The sequence below is a fragment of the Rhipicephalus microplus genome, chromosome X (assembly GCF_043290135.1).
Source record: "Rhipicephalus microplus isolate Deutch F79 chromosome X, USDA_Rmic, whole genome shotgun sequence".
NCBI classification, from domain to species: domain Eukaryota; kingdom Metazoa; phylum Arthropoda; class Arachnida; order Ixodida; family Ixodidae; genus Rhipicephalus; species Rhipicephalus microplus.
In genome coordinates, this window is record NC_134710.1 from 302,360,415 (window position 1) to 302,381,461 (window position 21,047).

At 42.0% G+C, this 21,047-nt stretch overlaps 1 protein-coding gene across 5 annotated transcripts in view; it reads right to left on the reverse strand.

Annotated features, from left to right (window-relative positions):
• Cad74A (cadherin 74A) overlaps positions 1-21,047 on the reverse strand; it is a 373,926-nt gene that overhangs the window by 271,141 nt on the left and 81,738 nt on the right. For 2 of the 5 annotated variants that reach the window (XM_075879442.1, XM_075879445.1), the window contains one exon: positions 14,492-20,715. The exons of 2 other annotated variants lie outside the window; for them this stretch is intronic. In XM_075879442.1, coding sequence (XP_075735557.1) covers positions 20,580-20,715 — 136 coding nt within the window. In that variant the 3' untranslated portion in view covers positions 14,492-20,579. Of the gene's footprint in view, positions 1-1,484; positions 1,628-14,491; positions 20,716-21,047 lie in introns of those variants that run through there. One more of the 5 variants, XR_012887376.1, reaches the window with a different exon arrangement.

The following is a 21,047-nucleotide window of genomic DNA, read 5'->3' on the forward strand; positions in this document are numbered from 1 at the left end:
ACGTCAGAGGGAAATACGCGTGATGTGGAAGCGACGAAATTTGGATGAAGTATCGCACCAGAATCTGCTCAGACAAAACTGCAAGTCATCGTAATTATGAATGTGGACCTCCTATTTATTTCATGTGCTGCGTTGTGTTTTCCCCCCTTTCTGAGAGTAATAAAAATTCGCGATTCTTTCACCTGTTCTACCTGCAAGAAAAAAATGTCTCGATGGCTTTCCGGAGCACTAAAGGACTCTGATAGTACCATGAAATAAAGAGGTGGAAATGGCGGTTTTCTTGCGCACACCGCGAAAAAAAAAAAAAACAAGGAAGCGCCAAGCATTAATGGCGCGCAATGGTTATGCAAGACCCCGGTGCTCGTGCAATGACTTGCCACTTTCTCCGGCAATGTAAAGCCGTGACGCGGGTTGCTTCAGGCTTAAGGTCTGACCACAAACATGCTGCAGCGCGTCACCTCATGGTTTTTTTATGCGGCGCGGCGCCCTATGGAGAAACGCCACATTTCTCCGCAAGGCGAAGGCGCGGCGCCACGTCAAAAAGCCACGTGGCGATGAGCTGCAACGGATGCGTGTGATCATGGCCATAAGGGGACTCTAAATTCAAATAACTATTTACGTCAGAGCGAAAGCTCAATGTGTGAGAACATCTAAAACGACAATATTATCAACAGTGTCCTACTTACCGAGAAATTAAAGTAAACGCACAAAACACAAGCGTTGCAGTGGGACATTTTCGAAATGATCCCGACGACATAAGACGGACCGCGCCTACAATTAATCACTAGTAATAAATCTAACTGCACTAAATAAAGAACGTTCCGTACATTAAGAGACGCAATAAAATGCTGCTTATTCGTCTCTGTTTGATTCATGGAAAAAAGAACCGCCGGACGTTACTATAGAGAATGGCACGAGCGGTTCGAAAATTCAATTTTCGCATGGTTACACGGGAAGGTGGTGCTATCTAATGGGGCGCAGTTGAAACAAAAGCGTCTGCAATCTCGAAGCCAATGGCGGTAAATTGATCAATGGCCATTGCTGCTGCTTATAGCTCCCGCTGCTTTCGGTCTGCTGCTACTGGCGCAGTAAAGACGGGCAACGTTGTGCACGGCAACAGTGACGTGAGACGGTCCGGTCAGTCGGCTTCTTGAGGTGGGTAGTTTGAAGTGCGCTAACCTGACGCGGAGCACTGAAATGTGATTTTACTTCAAAATAGGCCCTTCTTTGGCAAAAAAGTAACACTACGAGGTTTCTGAACCGCCAATTCAGCAATCAACGTCGACTTAATAGTTGATCGAGGTATAGCGCATCCAGGACGGGACAGAGAAGAAGACACAGAACAGATACACGGCACTAATGTGTTAGCGCCGTGTATGTGTTCTCTGTCTTCTTCTCTGTCCCGTCCTGGATGGGCTATACCTCTAGCAACATGAATAACCAACAAGCCCACCGTGCAACCCTAATAGTTGACTTTAGTGTACCTCTAAATCATCGCGATGGGTATTTCACTCTGAAGTAACAAAGCGGCTGCCTTTTCTGTACGCCCGACGCGCCGGGGGCTGTGAGGTGTGGGGTCTGGCGGGTCTCTTTGCTGGTACCTGGCCCACGACGTCGTCCACATCAGCTGCGTTCAAACCAACGTTTTCTATAGCGAAGAGTACAGGTTCTTGAAAGAACATAAATTTATTCATACATAATTGTCAGAGAAATCAACAAATAATGCAAAAGTTTTCGCCTCTTGTAACCAAAAAATGTTATAGCACTGAGAGACTACAGGAAAGCCGTGTCTTGCCGTTAAGCATTCGGCCCACCAGAAAGAGTGAAGTGAGCCACAAGATGCATAGATGAAATGACTAATGTGGTCTACAATTGCACCACAGACAAAAAAAAAAAGACGTCTACGGCCCGACTTGACTCTGAGAACGCCAGGCGACGAACTTGAGCCCGAATGGTAACACGTAAGAGATCTCTGAGGATCAGTGTTGAAGAATGGGTACGGGTACCTTAATTCCAGTCCAATTTCATTCAGGAGAATCGCAACTTGCAGTAATTTCATTCTTTTCAACTCTTCGGGATGAAAAAAAAACTTAGCCCATTCCCACTCTGGGAATGGCCAGGCAGGTCAATTCCATTCCTAAAATTCCTCAACGTAGGCAACGTTTATCTTATTATTTTTATATTTCTTTTATTTACTAATACCTCACAGGCTCCAAGTAGGAGTATTATGTGAGGGGGACTACACAATACTTTTTCACCAAGAAACACGGAACAAACAAAATAAATTCAAAAGTCAGGTATGCAAATACTAAGCATGAGGAAAAACATGCACAAATAATATGACACAAGTGTTATACATAATTAAATGAGTTGACATGTAAATGTACAAAGAATGAACGCCGATAAGATATGCTTAGGAGGCACAATCGTAAATAGTTAGTATTTTATTCCTAAATGCCACGTGATCACGAATGCATACTACATCATGAGGAACATGATTCCAATGAGCAATGACATGTGCTAGCGCGGATGCGTTAAAGACTTGGGTGCGGCCGAAAGGCGAAAAAACTATATATTTATGCTGATTGTGAAGCCTGTGAAATGTACGATGGGGCTTTGATAGTGACAAGCTATTCACGTGTGTACTATAGATGACTTTATATAATAAATACAGAATGGCTTGATAACTTTATCTTGATAACTTTATGGAGCTAAAAATTATTGTAGCAACATAAAACCGATGTCATCATATGCATAAGAACTGCAAAACTACGCTAAACACGCTACCACGGTCGAGTAGCTTGGCGACTTATCTCGTGCAGTACAACCACACTACTAGTTCACATAGGGGCATTTCTCCCGCTACGTATGGTATTGGCATGGTCCGGACAATAATTAAAAAGTTAATAAACAGTCGGCAACACATGTGTTTGCTTGTTTAAAGCATATTTTACTACCTTCACTACATATCTTTACTAGATTAAGTAATATTTCACAACTTTCCCTTTTCCACAAACTGTATTATAATTTCCCCAACCTCAGAGACACTTTCTTTCTTCCACCCAACCGCACTTCACGCCGTCTGTTTAATAATCTCAGTGTTCAACACTTACACAGTACCACTCAATCATTCAACAAATCCTTCCTACTGAGCTGTCGAACGCGTTGCCCGAACAAATTGTACATGAGCAAGACTCCAATCGATTTGGACACATACATTCATGTTTTATCAACCCATAATCTGCGACCATTACAGTGTTATTTCATGTACTATTGCTTTTGTAACTATATGTATACGACTTGTTTGGCCTATTGCACTGTCTTTACCTCGTTTTCGAAAGTGGAATCATGTATTCTGTATTTTTGCAAACATTTTCTAGCATCGCAAGTTACGTTTATGATTTTATTAATTCTTTTGTCCTCCCTTATATAGTAATGACCATGCTGATTTGGTTGCTTTTGTTGCTTTTGCACCCCCTCCTTATGTAATACCCTGAAAAGGGCATTTAAAAGTAAAATAAACGACGACGACGACGACGACGATGATGATGATGATGATGATGATGATGATGATGATGATGATGATGATATGCCAGCAACTAGCAAAGCTTGAAACTTTTGATTGATTGATACGTGGGGTTTAATGTCCCAAAACCCCCATATGATTATGAGAGATGCCGTAGTGGAGGGCTCCGGGAATTTAGACCACCTGGGGTTCTTTAACGTGCACAAAAATCTGAGCACACGGGCCTACAACGTTTCCGCCACCATCGGAAATGCAGCCGCCGCAGCCGTGGTCACCGCGAAGGCGGAGCCAATTCTCACAGCGTGCAACTTTTTGTTACCTAACAGCACAAATTGTGAATGGATGCATCACATTGTACGTATTCTTATTTTTAGCACTACTTATGGTGCGCATGAAAGCATCTGACTGCGGAATGCGTACACCAAAGTGAACGACTCCATAATCCAGCTTCAAGTCTGTTCCGTTATAGGCTGTTTGACATACCAGTTCAGTGTGCTTTTTAAACGCGATTTAATCATCTCGCGTAAAGGTTGCTTGAATCTGTCACTATAAGTCAGGGTCTTTCTTTATCCTCCAAGATGTAATAACACATTCTGGCCATTTGTCGGTCTTTGTAACTTTCGTAGCGGCAACGTATTTTTAATGTCATAGCATCTTTATGAAAAATCTGACATCTGGAAAAACTAACAAAAAAAACACCTGGTATAGACAGTACGAACACTTTGGCTGTCGTAGTGTATTAATAGTGTTGATGTATAAATATAATAAATGTTGATATTGAGGTAGAGTCCTTTCTGAAGTATCCCATCCACTAAATACGTAGCATGAGCATACTTTATCTTTGTCGGGCTGCGTCCAAATCACTGATTTCAACGTTATTGAATGTACGCAACACTTGAAATCACAATAACATCTAATACTCCTTTTGGGCACCACTACACCACACGTTCCACCAACAGCCATGTCCGTACGCACACTGGTCCAGGAACTTTTGGAGGGTAATATTCCCAAGCACCATGTGTGTAACCCTATTTGTGTTATAAACACGCTCAATATACGATAAACTGACTCCTTTCCAGTGCCTCTTGTGCTTAAATAAGTGCGATTTCTTCTAGTGCACACTGTACCACAGCTACAGAGCTGCTGCGAAAAGAAGAGAAAATTTAATTTCATTTTACTTCATTTTTTAAGATGTCACTACATTTCCAGTGCTCAAAACGAAAGAAAGAAAAAAACTACCCTTGTATTACACCAACCTGTTCAAAGCTAGTGAAACATGGCGTTGCCTCCATTATCGAGATGATGTTTCCTCAACTGCAAGTCAGCAAGCTAAATATAGAAACGGTGTGACCGAAATGCCCACATTTCTTATGCCTGTGATGTTCCAGAGAACATACCTTCACAATGAAAGAACAAAACACGTCTTCGAATTCCAATATAAAAATAGATTAACAGCTCTTAATTTTAAATTTAACTATAATGAATACCTTAGTGTTACAATATCTTTCCTTGTTTTCAACTGGAATGCACACAGTAACAGTGTCGGTGCAAACACCGATGAGAAATTGAGTTTCTTTAGCAGAACTTTTCATTGGAGTTTGCACGAACATAGTTATTTCGTGCATTCCAGCTGAGATCAGGGAAAGGTATTAAGACGCCAAGCTATTCAGTGAAACGCTCAATGCTTTGGACACGCATCTATTATTTGCACAATATGGAAGCCAGAGTGGCTTCGGTGGACTGAGAACCGTAGCACTGGATACACAAAGTCTGACAAAGCGCCGCCTATCCCCATTGGCCCCTGCGACTCCCTATTTCTCAATAGAGGATTCTCCATCCATCCTTAGAAGAATGTTAAGTCTTGGCCCATGAGAACAAAGTTAAAAGAACACTAAAAATAAAAACGATATTTCTCACATTAGTCAGTTCCTTTCACACCATTCCAAAATAACCATCACAAGTAACGTCTACTGCGTGTTAGAAGGAAAAGGATGTAAAAAAAGCAAGCCATTCCACCCTGAAGGTATTCAGGTAAACAGCAAAGCTACTGGGGCGTCGGCCAGCAAATGTATATGGAATGTGAGGGCACCATTTGAAATTTTATATTTTTCTCCCGAGCTTTTGCCCATCTTCGGCAATGATCGTTAGGGATACGCATGTGCTTATACTTTTCACGAAAACATTTCACGAGAATATTACGCTATTCAGCACGCTACAGGAGCAGAAAAGAAGGTGGTCGGCAAACATGCTATTTTGAAGGCTATGGCACCCCACCTTGCAAACTCCAAAATTATCGTAGCTCTCGAACTCACTGCGACGATCGCTGACAAATGTGACTGAGCGGCATTTTTTAAATTACAAATGAAGCATTAGGTATATTAAGCGTTAATGGTGAATTATTAGAACGTCTATGCATTTGCGTTGTGGCAAAGTATCACCCTACAGAATGGTATCCAGAAACTGGCTTAAGGTGTTTGCAATGTACTTGCCAATTTGCCTGTTAAGCAGAGTGTCTACCATGTGGGGCACCTCTGAAGACCAATTTCCAGATTTCTATTGATAAACCAAACAAGTAGGGACGCCAAGTGCTACTTCTAAAGGCCGACCATTACAAGAATGTAGAGGTATGTGATTATTCACGAGTTTCAAAATTAAATCGAATAATACCCAACCACGTACTTTGATCCAATTTTCGAATAGCTAGTATTTTGAAGTTTCGAGTAATTTGACAAGGCGATCATCTAAAACTTAATAAATGCTAATGGGGTGGCTTGGCTATAAAGTGGTGTAGCTAAATCTAACGTTAATTTCGTTAAAATAAACCTTTCACAAATATCTTGTTTCAAAAGCTAGCACTTTAATTTAAATGGGGTTATATCCCTTTCACACGCATATAGAAACAAATGAGAAAGCTGCCAAGCCCTTCATAACTTTCCTTTCGAGGCAAATGCAGTGTTCTTGCGTAGGCCAGTTGCGCATACTGCAAGCGCCGTAAAACATTCCGGCTTTTCCCCGCCAAACCTGCAGTGATTGGCTTCACGTGTGAAAATTTGCTTCTGCTGTGCAGTCGCCACTACCCCACCACATGCACTATAGAAGAAACTCCCATCGTTCCGGCGTGTCCATTAAAACACCGCTGTGAGTGGGTGCCGGAATAATTTTCGATATAGTAACACTGATGACAAGGAAGCACGTTTCCTTTGTCAGATGAGCCATTTTCTGTTACCATAAAAAATAAACAAACAAGCAAACAAACAAAAACTATCTACCGTACCCATATACTGTTAGCAGTCATGAGTGCCGCTGCAGACTGCATGGCGCCTATTTTATCAACGTGCCTGTGCATGTGACTATTTGTGATAGTTTTATAACAGCCTCTTAACGAATTTCGTGCTCAAAGACATGAGCATATTTCATTTCTTCGTTATTCCCTCCAAATGTCAATAAAATTTTTAGGGTTCAATATTCGATTTATATTCAATATTTTTGGCCACTATTCGATTCGAATTCAATTCGAGGTAAAATTTCCCTATTCGCACACCCCTGCAAAAATTTTATAACGTTCTGCAATGAACGAAGCTGCTGTAAGCGCTAAATGTACCTTAAAGGAGCCCTGCAACTTTTTTGCAAACAACCACGATGACTTAATCAAAGGAGTTTACAGTGCCTCACGAATCTACCCCCAAAAAATTTTTAAATCCATCAAGTATGAGCATAGTACTTTGCCGCACGCTGTAATTGTTTTCTCTTTACTCTCGTTAACTAGTGCGCCAGAAACTAAGCAAACAGGGTTGGCACAAGGGAAAAAAAATACGCTGAGTATGCGTCATGACATTGATCACTTCTGCTTTTTTTTTTCCTCGAACGCATGACTTAGTTTCAGTGTGATCGCAAGGTCGGGTACGTGGCGGCCCGCGGCGGCCAAGGTAACTATGCGGCTCACGATGTTCAAATCAGCCAACGGGCATGAATTTGGGCATATAGTGCGGTCATTTGGGTATATGGCATCATTTGCAGAACGAAGGGGAAACACTCTCTGGCTGACTTAGAGAATTAATTGTATATTCCAGGCCACTTGCTGCACTATTATTGGCTCGCGCGTTCTCAGGAGCCTTCTACTATCGATCAGCAGCGTTTTTCCGACCTTGCTGAAAAAGTGTTGCAGGGCTCTTTGCATAGAAAAATGCCCGTCCCCAGGGCGCACTTTCAGTAACATGCGACGTAAAAAACTGCTGGCTTATCAGCTATCATCACCTTCCTGACAGTGACGTCATGGAGCTTCGACCAATCACAGCAGTGGCGAGAGTCGCTATGGCGACCGCAGCGCCTGTGCTTGTTTTCGGCAAAATAAAGTTATTTGCGTTAGTTTATGCACGTTTTCGACTTGTTTTTCGAGTTCGCCGCATTAAATTACGTATCATCACATAATAATCTCGTTTTTAAAGTGTTTCATTGTCCTTTAAGTCGTGTGTCTGTACATCCTCGACGTGTGTAGTTGTAAGTATACTCACCTCTAGTTTAGTTCTTTGAGTGTTAACTAGATGGCGTTACTAGTATATGATGACTAGAGTTACTGTATATGCTACCTTTAGGTAGCATATACAGTATCTCTAATGATGACACCGCCAATCTAGATTGCACCTGCACGCGCCCGGTCGTGATGATGAAAAGATGCGAGATGGCATAAAACTAGATGGCGGTACTTGTTGTGTTCATTCAGCAGGTGTGGACAGACGGACGGACAAACATATGATTCGCGGTTTACCAATAAAACCCTCCGAAGCTTCGCCCCACTCATCATCATTGACTTCGTGAATGTGCTGTGATTTCTTTTGTATAATTTCAGTTCTTCAACGAGATTTTACAGATCTGATCACTTAATCACCTTATGTCGACTTCTCAGTTCCTAACCATGTAAATAAATCTTTGTCATTCCCAATGGGCCACAAAAATCCTGTGGGCATCCGAATTATAGCTGAACGTCCAAGTCCGGAATCGGTTACCTAAGCGACAACCTAGGGCCGTTGCATTTAGGTTTCTCTTTACATCCCTTTTCTATTCTGTCTGGAACATTCGAAGGATATCTTCAACGGATTTGATGTGGACGCAATAATTTGGACAGCAGACGGACATGCACGAGACATCCCAAGAAACAAAACATTAATGACTTTTCGAAATTGCTACAAACGGTTATGTACGTTTTGGTCTAAGAGAAGACCTAAAACAGACATTTTCAATAGTGAAGTATAGCCCCTCAAATGTGCTCGCTTGTAGGTTATTAGCATTTTTTTAAACTCCAACATAGCCTGATCTGCCAAACAAGTTCATAACGTGTACTTCAATAATTGTTTAGGCACTATAAAGAGCCAGCGTTCAACGTCCACCTCAATGATTCTGAGAAGGTTGCGTCGAGAAAGTGCCAAAATGACCAAACGTCATGTCAAAATGGACGGACGCACGGATGGATTGATGGACGCTTCGCCCCACTCATCATCATTCATTCCGTGGATATGCTGTGATTTTTTTTTTTACCTGAACGTGCGAGCACCGACCGCCGAGTCATTAAGTCCCTATTCCCGGTCGGTATCCCGTTGTCCGGATCCCAGAACAGTCCAGGAGACTACAGCGTGCATGCACGTGTTGTCGTTATATAATTTTGCCGCTGTGCTCAGTTGATAAGGCTCTCGTAGACTGGGCGGCCAACGCTAGCACGTTTAATGTTTTAAAAAAATTGGGCGCTTGTATAATGATGCTTGCAGCAACAAGCTCGCGCAACTGCGACCGATACAATAACGGGTGCGACACGTGAGCAAAACACAGGCGCTCATTTGCGCGCACGCCAGCTCGAATCAGCTAAGGCACTCCATGGCTTCGAGTAAGCGGTGACGCAGTACAATATCACGCATGTTAGAACTTGCACGACCATGTTTTTCTTTTTTTTTTTTAATCCAGCGGCCGTGAAACTTGCCCTCCCCCAGCAACGATGCGCGGTGGCTCGATCGACAGGCCGGCGGTCATCGCTTGGCGTGTTCAGCTTTCCTGTACGGATAATTGGCTGTTACCCAGAGTCAAGTAACATACCGCATTCCGATTGATATGTGTGGTTTAACGCCCCAAAACTACCATATGACTATGAGAGACGCCATAGTGGAGGGCTCCGGCGATTCTGACCACCTGGGGTTCTTCAACGTGCACCCAAATCGGACCACACGGACCTACAACATTTTCGCCTCCATCGGAAATGCAGCCGCCGCAGCCGGGATTCGAACCCGCGACCTGCGGGTCAGCAGCCCCTAGACCACCGCGGCGGGGCAGTCCGCATTCTGTTTTCCGCATATCTTGCATCAGTGTTTCGTGAAACAAGTTCTACTGTGTGTTTTCGCTGACGGTGCATTTCCATTCAATGGCCGGATTTGCTTGCCACCTTCGTAAAATGTCGTCCATTCGGATAACGTGCTTCTTTCGGTAAGTCCAATTTATTGTGCCCCTCAGTTTTCGTCATTTCATTACTGGAACGTTTTAAAATTGCAATTAAAACAGTAGGTATACTTATGACAGTTGTTTGCTGGTGCTTGAATCTTGGTCGGACGCGCTATAGAACACAGGCCGGTGTGAATCGTACTAACTCGATCTATTTTTTGGATAATCTTGTTCTTCTGCAGGTCACAGCTCACGTTTGTGGGCATGTGTGTGAGAGCGACAAGCCGACATACTTGTAGGCAAGCATGCTTACAACTATGCCGGCCAGTCGCCGACGAAGTGCAACGTTTCTACCGTATACGTGCCTCGCCTGAGTAAAGTTATGATTCATTGTTATTTTCAAATACATGACAGCATTTTATCGGATCTGTAATTGGAAATCTGTGTTATGTTTTTGAACTTGTATGTAGCTTACTTACTTTTTCTTGTATGCAGCTTTTCATCACTGTTGTTCGTGCAAGACACGGTGCAAGAATACTTTAGGTGAGCACACGGTGTGGTGAGCAAACTCCGGAACTATCCGCTGCCCGATAATCTTCTGCTTCGCGAGGACCCGAGAGATGGCGCTACGATCTTTGCTCCGGTAGATTAAATATATCCCACCCCTTTCTTTGCTCTATGCCCCGCCCCCTCCCCCCTTCTTTGGTGTAGGAAAGCCCCGTGACGTAGGAAAGTAGCGGCGCTCATTTATGGTCACCACTAAAGCCCCTCGCCACAACACCCTCGCCGCACAGTGAACCTCCTTCCTTATCACCCTCTCTTTTGCCGCGCCGTTCTATGCGTGTCGCATGGTTGATATCGTGCCATAACCCAGTTTTCTCACATTTGGAAAGTGTCGCCCACGTGCCGGATGTACTTTGCCGAATTTGCCAGCAGCCCCCCACGGCCCTCAGTCCGGCGAGCCACCTATCGGCATGCCGCAAACGAGAACATAATCAGTTCCTCCCCGCCGAGTGCTCGCTCAGTATTCCTGCCCCGTGGTGCAGTACATTGGGGCTGGGACCGCGCCTGCTAACGCGACCGCCAGTGCACTTTTTTTGACGGGACCCGGAGTGCGACATATGATCGTCATTGGTCATTGTTCATAAAATTTCACGTGAAAGCTTATATTATATTCGAAATTCATTTGAAGTTTTTAAAATAAATATACATTGCTGCACCCCGTACTATCCACCATGTCATGTCATTATTTGCTTGATATCTTAGATGCAGCGCACTACGCTGTCAGAACAGCCAGGCAAGTTGATGCTACCGCAGGGGCGCACGCAGAATTTTCTTACGGGAGGAAGGGGTGGGGTGGGGGGGCAATGCAGGCAAATGTTCATTTTGCGCTATCTATGCCATGGCGAAAAAATATTTCAAAGGGGCATGGGCCGACTGTGCCAACCCCTGGCTACGCACGCTTCTGTACAAAGGAGTACGTTCATTAAAGGCACGATCTTGTTTGCGCGCTATAATTTAACGTTCGCTCTTGTCATGCGCAATAAATCGAGGCTTGTGTAAACGTAATGCATACGCAGCACCCTCCACCAATCGCGTGGACGAGCATTGTGTTAGAGAGTTTCAGTGCCGCTATACTTCTAAATTGTCAGCGCGCGCACGCTGTCACGCTCCTTTGTACTCACCACCGCCCCTTTGGAGAATATAAAGGAACACAAGGACTCACGTACGCAAGCCGCCTGGGGCCCCAGCACTAAAACTCTGTGAAGCCTCATATAAGGCAATGAATGTCCAATGAACGTCCGGTAATTTCAGCGATATTCCCAGGTACGTCCATAGTACGTACTGAAAGGCTAGCTGCAGATCCGTCCTGTGTCCGAACCAACGTTTTTAGAGTGTCTAAAAACGTTCGTCCAAACGTACGGTTTTTGTCACATATTGGAAGTTCTACGGATCGACAACTTTTTTCCGCATAGGGGTCCTACAGACGACTGCAGTGCAGCTGGCGAATTTCTGTGGATCTCCGTCGGACGTATGTATGTCCAAAACTGGCATACCGGTAGATGTCCACCGGATTTTTGTGACCCATTGGGTTCTTACGAGCGCCTGGTTTGTTGGACGATGGCTCCTACAACGGGGGCCCACTAACAAAATGAGATCCGCTGGACCCGGAGTCGCAACAAACTGAAGTCCTAGGAGCAAAAGTGCCGCAAAAAAAAAAAAACGCTACATATATAAAACTATGCTAAATATGCAGAAACTTTGATTCAAAGAAATAGAACTACAAAATGGAGGGGGGGGGGGGGGCTCAACTTCAATTTTTATTTCAACAACTGAGGTTTTTTTCTTCTTGAGGTCCTGATGCACTCTGAAAATGGAAATGTTGCAATTGCTATATTTATTTCAGCGAACTTTCACATTAACGAACTTTTTCCTGGGGTCCCTTCAGGTTCGTTTAAGTGAAGTTTCACTGTCATTGTTATCGCAATAAAATTCGTGAACAAGGGGTGTCGCGTCTGGTTTTCGTGGTTCTTGACAAGGATACTGCACGCTTGCCTCTAGCTCGTACAAAAGGACCCCTGACACCAAATTTGGACACTCGGAATGCTAGTGTTGTTTGATAGTCCTGCATGTGGGGCCACCTCATACAGATTATTAGTGGCGAACGTCGTCTAGAAGATATTTTGATTTGGTTTTAAGTTACTGCATGCTCGTCCGAGTATTCGGGTGCAATCGACATTTTCGGTGGTTTGCCGTAGACGGGGGATGCCCTTGTGACGTTGCAGAGGTCAATAACATTTGCGGGGCGCGTCGCGCGCACAATACCCCGACAAGTACCCGGTGAGGACTTTTGTTCATCACCCCTCTCGCTATGTTGTCGGGCTGTTCTCGAGGCGGCTGCTTACGCCAGGAATGCTTTCCTTATTTCTGAGGGGACACGCACAAAGCACCCACATCGTTTCATTCTTCACCGCCCATGGGTCCCTCTGTTTGAAAACAGTGTGTTTCAGTGTCATCGAAGCTTGAACGCACGTAGTCTCAGACGCTGCTCCGCTGTGGGGCGCTAGTTTCTTATTTAGGCAGACGTTTTAAACTGACGCAATATCGTTCTGAATAAACGTTGATTATAGAATACGTCACAGCAATAACGATCTAATTTCGGCATTGCCAAACAAACCAACAAATTACTGTAAAAAATTCGCTACCAAGCTTCTGCTGTCAGGGGTTCTTTTGAGGGGCCTGCAACAATTTTTGGGCGTGGTCAGAAAACGCTGTAAATCGATATTCAAGGCTCTCTAGAACACACGAGCCAAACATTATAACGCGGCCTAGAATTTACAATTAATTCTCCGTCAGCTAGAAATCGCACCCTCTTCTCTCCACAAATGATGCCATATACCCAAATTTCTGCGCCATATACCCACGTCCACGGCGGTTTCAGGATCGTCAGCTGCGCAGTTACCGGGGCAACCTCGAGATGCCACCCCATGCCTACGCTCGCGATCACACTGCAAGCTGCGCGTTCGCAGCCAGGTAAAAAAAAATTGCTCAAGGTCACGACGCGCGCCGACGTATGGGCGCATGTTCATGCCCCCTTGTCATCCGCCTCCCTGTGTAGTTTTCAGCAGGATCACTGGCACGAATGAAGAGAAAGCTATTGAAGCGTGGGACAAATACATGCAACTATGCGACATTATGAGCGTCCCTTTAATAATGGGGCCGTGACCTGTGTGCCACTGAACTAAAAAAAAAACACATTTTGCTATCTTTCTATAAAGCCCGATGCTTAGTCTACTTCAAATAAATATTTCAAATAAAAAAAGCCCATGAGTTGACAGCTCAACTTTCTACAGCTTACAGCAGAGTAACCTCAGTTTTCATATTTATTTTGGTTCTTTCTCCCCACCTTTTCACCACTAATCTGCCACCAATCTTATAACTGTTTTTTTATTTATTTCTATCGCGGACATGTTTACCTCCCCAATATTGTCTGTAAGACACAAGGCTCCACGTAGGCTCGTGCACCAGGGTGGGTATTTCGCATTCCATCAAAACATACTGCGACTTTTTTTTAGCTTCCCCACAGCAGGTGCATTCTTCTTCTCCTTTACAGAATCTCACTTCACGTCTTCCGAGTCAACCTGACCTCGCTTTAAAGCGCTTCCCTTTGAGTTGCAAGATGCCCGCCTCCTTATTTAATCTTTATCCATACAAGTGTGAAGCACCCTTTTCTGACAAGTTAATGATGCATGCAGACCTAGCATGCAGAAAAAGAAGGCAAAAAATGAACAATTCACCAGGTGGCGTGTGCACAAGCATCCCACAGTTGCCAGAGCAGTTTCAGACCATAAGACTCAGACGTCTTGTTCTGGTGTGCTGTTTCTACAAATGTACAAAGCTAGCCATACTGTAGAGGCAGCAGAAAAAAGGATAGATGCTGTATTTGCACCTTTTCTTCACTATGAACTGAGAGACATGCCATTATTTTGCATTATATGAATTCCATTTGTCACAAATCATGTGGCAGAGAACTATGAGACAGAATAAAAGCAGCCAGCCATATGAGCTGTGTTTTATTCATGTTTGTAAGAAGTGTGCACAACACAACAAATGACACCGCTGCAACACACAAAAAGAGTGTTCAGTCTTCACAATTACAAGAAAAAAGAAGAGTATCAAAATGTATTTGTGGCACATACAAAACCTCAAGCATTGCTAGCACACCGTAACAAACATATGTAGTCATAATAAAAGAGAAATTAATCATGAACTTCTTGAAGTTCACCTCATCTAAAGGGTGTCCCACGTAACTTTAGCCAGAGTTTAAAATATGCCGGAACACGTAGTTACGACGCGACCAAATGCATGTTGCTCACCGCTGCCTGGACTTAGTCAAACTACTTTTTGTGTTCTCAAATATTGTTTAATTAGATCTGTTTAATGAACTAACTTTTTAAGAGACAAAGATGGATAAAAAATTTCAATAAGAAAGTTGTAGATCGGCCTGCAAAACGTCCAAATAGATAGTTTTGGACTTTATATCTGTTAGATATTAGTGCTTTTCAGCTAATAACAAATGCACGCAAAATACAAAAAAATACCACGAGACAAACCCGCTCGCGTGTCAGTGCGCACGATGATTCTAGTGCTCTCTAACGTTCCGTGTACGAACGACACGCTTCCCTCACACCGGTTGCTGACAGCGATAAGCAGTCACAGCGGTTATCTTTTTGTGGCCAATAGCACAATGTGTTCATCGTAAAGCCACCACCATATTTGCGGCCCTGCCGAGACAGCACAATGGGAAAAATACTATGGTCCTTCGTACGCGGAACGTTAGGGAGCACTAAAATCATTGTGCGTACTGGCGCACGAGCAGGTTTGTCACGTGGTATTTTTTGTATTTTGCATGCATTTGTCATCAGCAGAAAAACACTAATACTTAACAGATATAAAGTTAAAAACTATCTATTTGGACGTTTTGCAAGCTGATCTACAACTTTCTCATTGAAATTTTTTATCCATCTTTGTTCCCTTAAAAGTAAGTTAATTAAACAGATCTGATTAAACAATATTTGAGAACACAAAAAATAGTCTAAGTCCAGGCAGCGGTGAGCAATATGCATTTAGTCGCGTCGTGATTAAGTGTTCTGGCATATTTTTAAACTCCGGCTAAAATTACCTGGGACACACTGTATAACAGTGCAGTCACACTTATTACACAAATGGTATGGTGTCAAGAATGCAGACACCAAAAAAAAAAAAAAAAGAAATATCCGAGAACAGACACTAGTACACTCAATAACATGTACACTAACAATGTTTGTAAAGCCTACACATAATGAAGCCTTCCAAGTAGAGCTCACTGTAAAGTATCTCTTGACTACAGTTAAGGCACTCGTTGGCATTACATTGTTATGATTGAGATACATTGATCACTACACATAGCTGAATAAGAGAATACATTATTAGAGAATAAATACTGAATCACGCACTTAACTTGAAGATGCCACAACGTGACATTGTTGTACACAATTGCTAGGAGCACACATTGTCCAATGGCAAGTAATAAGTCACACATAAAAACACAAATACTCTTTACATATTTACAGTGTGCATGCATAAAAGCACTAGGGCACAAATAAAGAATGGTTCCTTGCATAAGAAGAGGCAGAACTGGCAGCCGACCAGCAAACTATGCCTGTGACTATGTATAAAAGATCAACGCCACCACCTTCAAGTAAGCACGCTTTTGTATCTTTATTCCCACACCAGAAAGCTTTTTCTCTTCTGGTTTCGTAACTAAGTAGCTATGAAAGCTGCATGAGCAAAGGGATTACGCTGAAGAATTCCAGTCTGCTTTACTGCTAGAGGAGAAACTGGTTCATACATACACTAGGCATTGCCATCAATACATTTTGCCCTAATAACATAGGCCCTACACTTTTAACATTGTTAAAATTTATGTAGATAGAAATAACAGCAAAGCTGCCTGCTGTGGTATGTGAAGCTAAAGCCTAGCTCGCACAATATCACTGTGGTGAATGATCTCATATTTTATGGTAGCAAGACCGTACTAAGAATGTTAAGTATAGGTAACTCAGGCAGACCACATTAAAACCAAGTCTGCCAGATTACTTTATTTGTTGAATAATTGGGCAAAAACTTCACAAAACAATGTAGCCCCTGCATGAAACAGAAGGTCATGCATTTACTGATGCCTTATTGCTGATTTTTGGGACATATGCCTTGTGGTAAATTGCTCAAAGAATAACAATAATAATATGAAAGCATGCTTTCAGCTGTAACTGACATTCAAAGAGTTTCGACTTACCTAACTTTCGTTCTAGCCTCTAGATTTAGTTTCAATGCAAGCAAACCTGCTTGTCCAAACTATATATAATGTCTCACTTCCAAGATTGGAAAGACAACCTTTATGATAATTGCAGAGGCTGGCATAGCAGTCTAAACTGGCTTTTAGCTCTTGGCATAGCACAGTGCCTGTAATATCCTTTTGCCCAAGCATAGATGTCTGCTCTGCACCAAATTACAAAACAGTATATGTGGGAAGCATACTTTAAAGCATACACACATCATGCGGCAATAACAAATGGATGTTGAAGCTACTACTAAAATCTCAGGCACCGCACATAAATGAAACAACCAGGAAGTGTTTCTATGCTTTTACATAGCACCACAGTTCGTCATGCTGGGTAATCACGATTGTTTTCATACACATCAATACAGTTCCTAGTTTTGCTGAGGATTGCAGGCACTAGAAGCTAAGAGCTACGTTTAATCATTTGAGAAAAACCCTCAACCAACATCAAGGTTCTGTGCAACTGAGAATATCACACCACATGATTAAATACTTGTACAGTAAACTCTCAGTAAACGGAACCTGAAGGGACCGGGAAAATATGTTCCATTTAACAGGAGTTCGGTCTACTAAGAGAAGAACATAGGTGCAGAATACAAGCCCAAAACCAAGCATAGCCGTGGAAATATTTCTGTTTAAGCAGTATTCTGTTTAACATATTTCCATTTACTGAGAGTCTACTGTATTATGCAAAATCACAAGTTTCAACCGAATGTTTATGAAACTGAAACATCTATAAATTTATATTGTGCATGCATGAGTGTATACAGAACAATCCGTGTAACTTGTATTAGTCAATTATGTGGAGCACGAATGTGAAAAAGGAGGACCTGTCCCCAACGGTGCCAGCACAAATGGGCGATCAAATGATGTAGCCGAAAAATAAAGTGCAGGAATACTAAGCATGGAATTATAACAACCGGTAGCAATAACACAAGCAAAAGGTATCACGATGTGCCGGGACCATTTAAACCAGACGATGTTGGCAAGAGACAGGTTTCGTTGAGCAGAGTATTAGGACATTACTTATTAATGCCATAAAATGAGTTTCCCATCCTTACCTCAGCTTTATGTTGGAGTGTCGAGAAAAGAAGAAAAATAAGAGATAATGCAATGCTGATTTTTGGCAGCAAATACTGTGTATGAGATCCTCAGAGGCAGCAAAGGAAAAAAGAACTAACTTTCCACAGAAACCAGGGTAATGCTGCATCGAAATCTGGTGCTGGTTCTGAATGTAAGAAGTGCCATCACATTGGTTGAATTATTTGCTAGCAACCTTGAAAGATTTCTGGCATAATACCTTGAAGCAAAATATTAGTAAGTAGTTAAGTACATAACTATGTACTTTGAGGTATCTCATAGTGGTAGACTGAACATGGTTCTTTCTTCACATCCTACTCAGCAGCAGCATGCCATGTAGCCAAAGAACCACTGGTGAGTAAGCCACCATCTCCTCAATACTGAATTTCAAGTTACACGCTCATGTCCTTCCACCCAGTCCCTCAACCCCTTGTTACATCATGCTTGTACATTCTGCACAAAACATGCCATCAAATGTACATGCACCATGACTGTCATGTTTGCACTGAATTTGCTCCCTGTATAATGTAACATTTTACTCCATTAAACTTCTTGCAACAAAAACTAGCAAGCCATAATTTCGATCTATACTGGCATTTGCATGTAGAATTGAAAATTATTTGCAAAGCTTCTTGTAGCATGCAAGTTCAATGGCAGAGAAACTTACTTTATGAACACTCCTGCCATAGTGTATGTGTGTAAGATTATATATACACATATATCAGGGGAAAGGGGGACGGCAAAAATTTTACACCAGTATCTCGGTAGAAGGCTTGCAATGCACTAGTACCAAAAAGTTTCATAATAGGTGAAAACTACACAATGTAGACCTTGCATGTAAAGTCTTAAAGTGTTAGCTTTCACAGAAGCTGTTTGTGTTGAACAAGGCACAATTTGAGGTTGCAATAATAGCTTCATAAATTATGCTTAAATTTAACCTGTTTCATGAAATTAGGCCCCATAACAAACATGTATTTAGGTACGATATGTCATTTAAATGTGTTGCAATACTTCATCTCTACATAATACTGAATCAGTTAGAGAACTCCACAGTATTAATTCTGTAGCATTCGATTCATGAGAAGTTTTTTCAAAAAAGTTGTTTACAATATGAACGCTAGGCTAGTGATCAGTTGTAACAAAGTATTAGTCTTATTATTAAATAGTCTCAAAGCATTATCTCCAATGATGGCTAAGTAGAATAGAAAATAACCTGTGTTTACTCGGTCACCAGTCCTTTTCATTCAGTATGCGAGTTGACATGTAATGCTAAGGTTTCATCATGAACAGTGGTGGCAGTTAAAATAGGAATGTGACTATTGTTCATTGTACATAAGAAGAGGATTCAGTCATGAAAACCTGTGACAGTCAAGCGCAACTGAAAAATAAAGGCAGATCTCAAGGTGTCTTACGCTTATGAAGACAAGAATTCCTTTTGCTAGCATGTGTTTTTTTACTTCTTTTACGGTTGTTCGACAACAAGCTTGTGCTATTTCAAACATTGTACATGATTGTCAAAGGTCATAGGGCATTCAGGCCAACAGAAAGTAAAGTCTTCTCATTACAAGTCCTTTAACAGCTACATTTTCATATAAATAATTCACAAGCATACCAAAAACAAACACAAATAAGGCGATCCAAAACAATTAACACTCATAAAAGCTGTAGCCTCCAATGACCTCTATGCAATAGTTCAGACGTACCACCAACTTCAAGTCCAGTCACACACAAAATGTTTGACACTTCCCAAGCTGTTCAACTTACTTGGCAGCAGTAAGGTCAATATAACCTAGGTGGTAAGCTAAGTGATGGCTATAAGAATTGATTGAAGCCTCTCAGAGTAAAGGCTATTTTACCACTTCACATAAACAAATATTGGGCACAACAAACTATGCTAGTGATAATATTAAATGATAATATAATACCATCACTCAATCAATGTCCATTCAATAGCATCGTTTACAGGTGTACTAATACGCATTTAACCACATTTTCACAAATCTGCAGCCTCAAAACTAGCATGATGCACGATGGCTTTGCCCTGTTCACAAGTGAATTTCCCCAGGACACAACTTCCACTGGTGCACACACCTTCACCATGCACATATAAAAGAAGGTACAACTGCCTGGCAAAAGTGCTTTCGTGTGGTTCACAAAACACAATTTTTGTCTCACAGTTGTGACATTGCATTTATTGCACCATTAACGCAGGCAGCTACTTCAGGCAGTCAAAACTGCTTACTGATCTGGGTTAAAATTTCATTGTGGCATCAGGCACTAGATTTTAAGCAATATCAAGTTTGTAATGTAGTTCACCTAAAAAAAATATTCGAATGTATTGTATGTGTCTGCAGTGAGACATGATGAGCAGATCACACTGGGCCTACTGCCTGTATGCCCAGCACAGCCGTGCCTACAAATTAAATTAAGAGCTGGCCCAAGTATTGCCTCTATAATAGTCAGCACATTAATCACTTCACCAAAAAAATTATACACTTTAGGTTACCTATGTCACAGCATACTTTGATTTTATGAGTGGAGTGCTCAAATACTTCCATAATACTAAACACTTCATTTAAAATCTTTCACTCTCTGTCATATTTCTATGCAGTTTGATTTCAAAGTAGTAAAGTTTGCACAAGAAGCATTTGTCGTTATGAAAATCAGATGCATTTAAAAAAAAGCAGCCACATTTCTACACACCCTCCCAGGTGATGATGCAATTGGTGCAGTTGTATGCATCAGCTTGGCTGAAGCAAAATAGTAGGGTGTTTGACACTTCCCTCTTTCTTGTCTATAGATGAACTCGCTGTTGACATTGTGCAAATGTAAGAAGTCATAATCAGTGGTATCACAACATCTCTGTGCAGCAACAGGACATCATATTGCTACTAAAGAGTGACAGAATAATTTCTCTAGCACAAAGCTGGTCCCAATAACAACAATGTGGTTTAAATACTGCCTATAAAGTAGGCACAAAGTAGGTCCTCTAAGGGTTAAATTAAAACCCCACAAGCAAATTCCTAGCATAGATAATGCTTACTATAATATCTTTTTTTTTTTCAACTGAAATTGGTGAAATACAAAAAATTACCTCAAATTAACTGGTATTTTTTTTAATTTTCTGAGAGTCAAGCATTT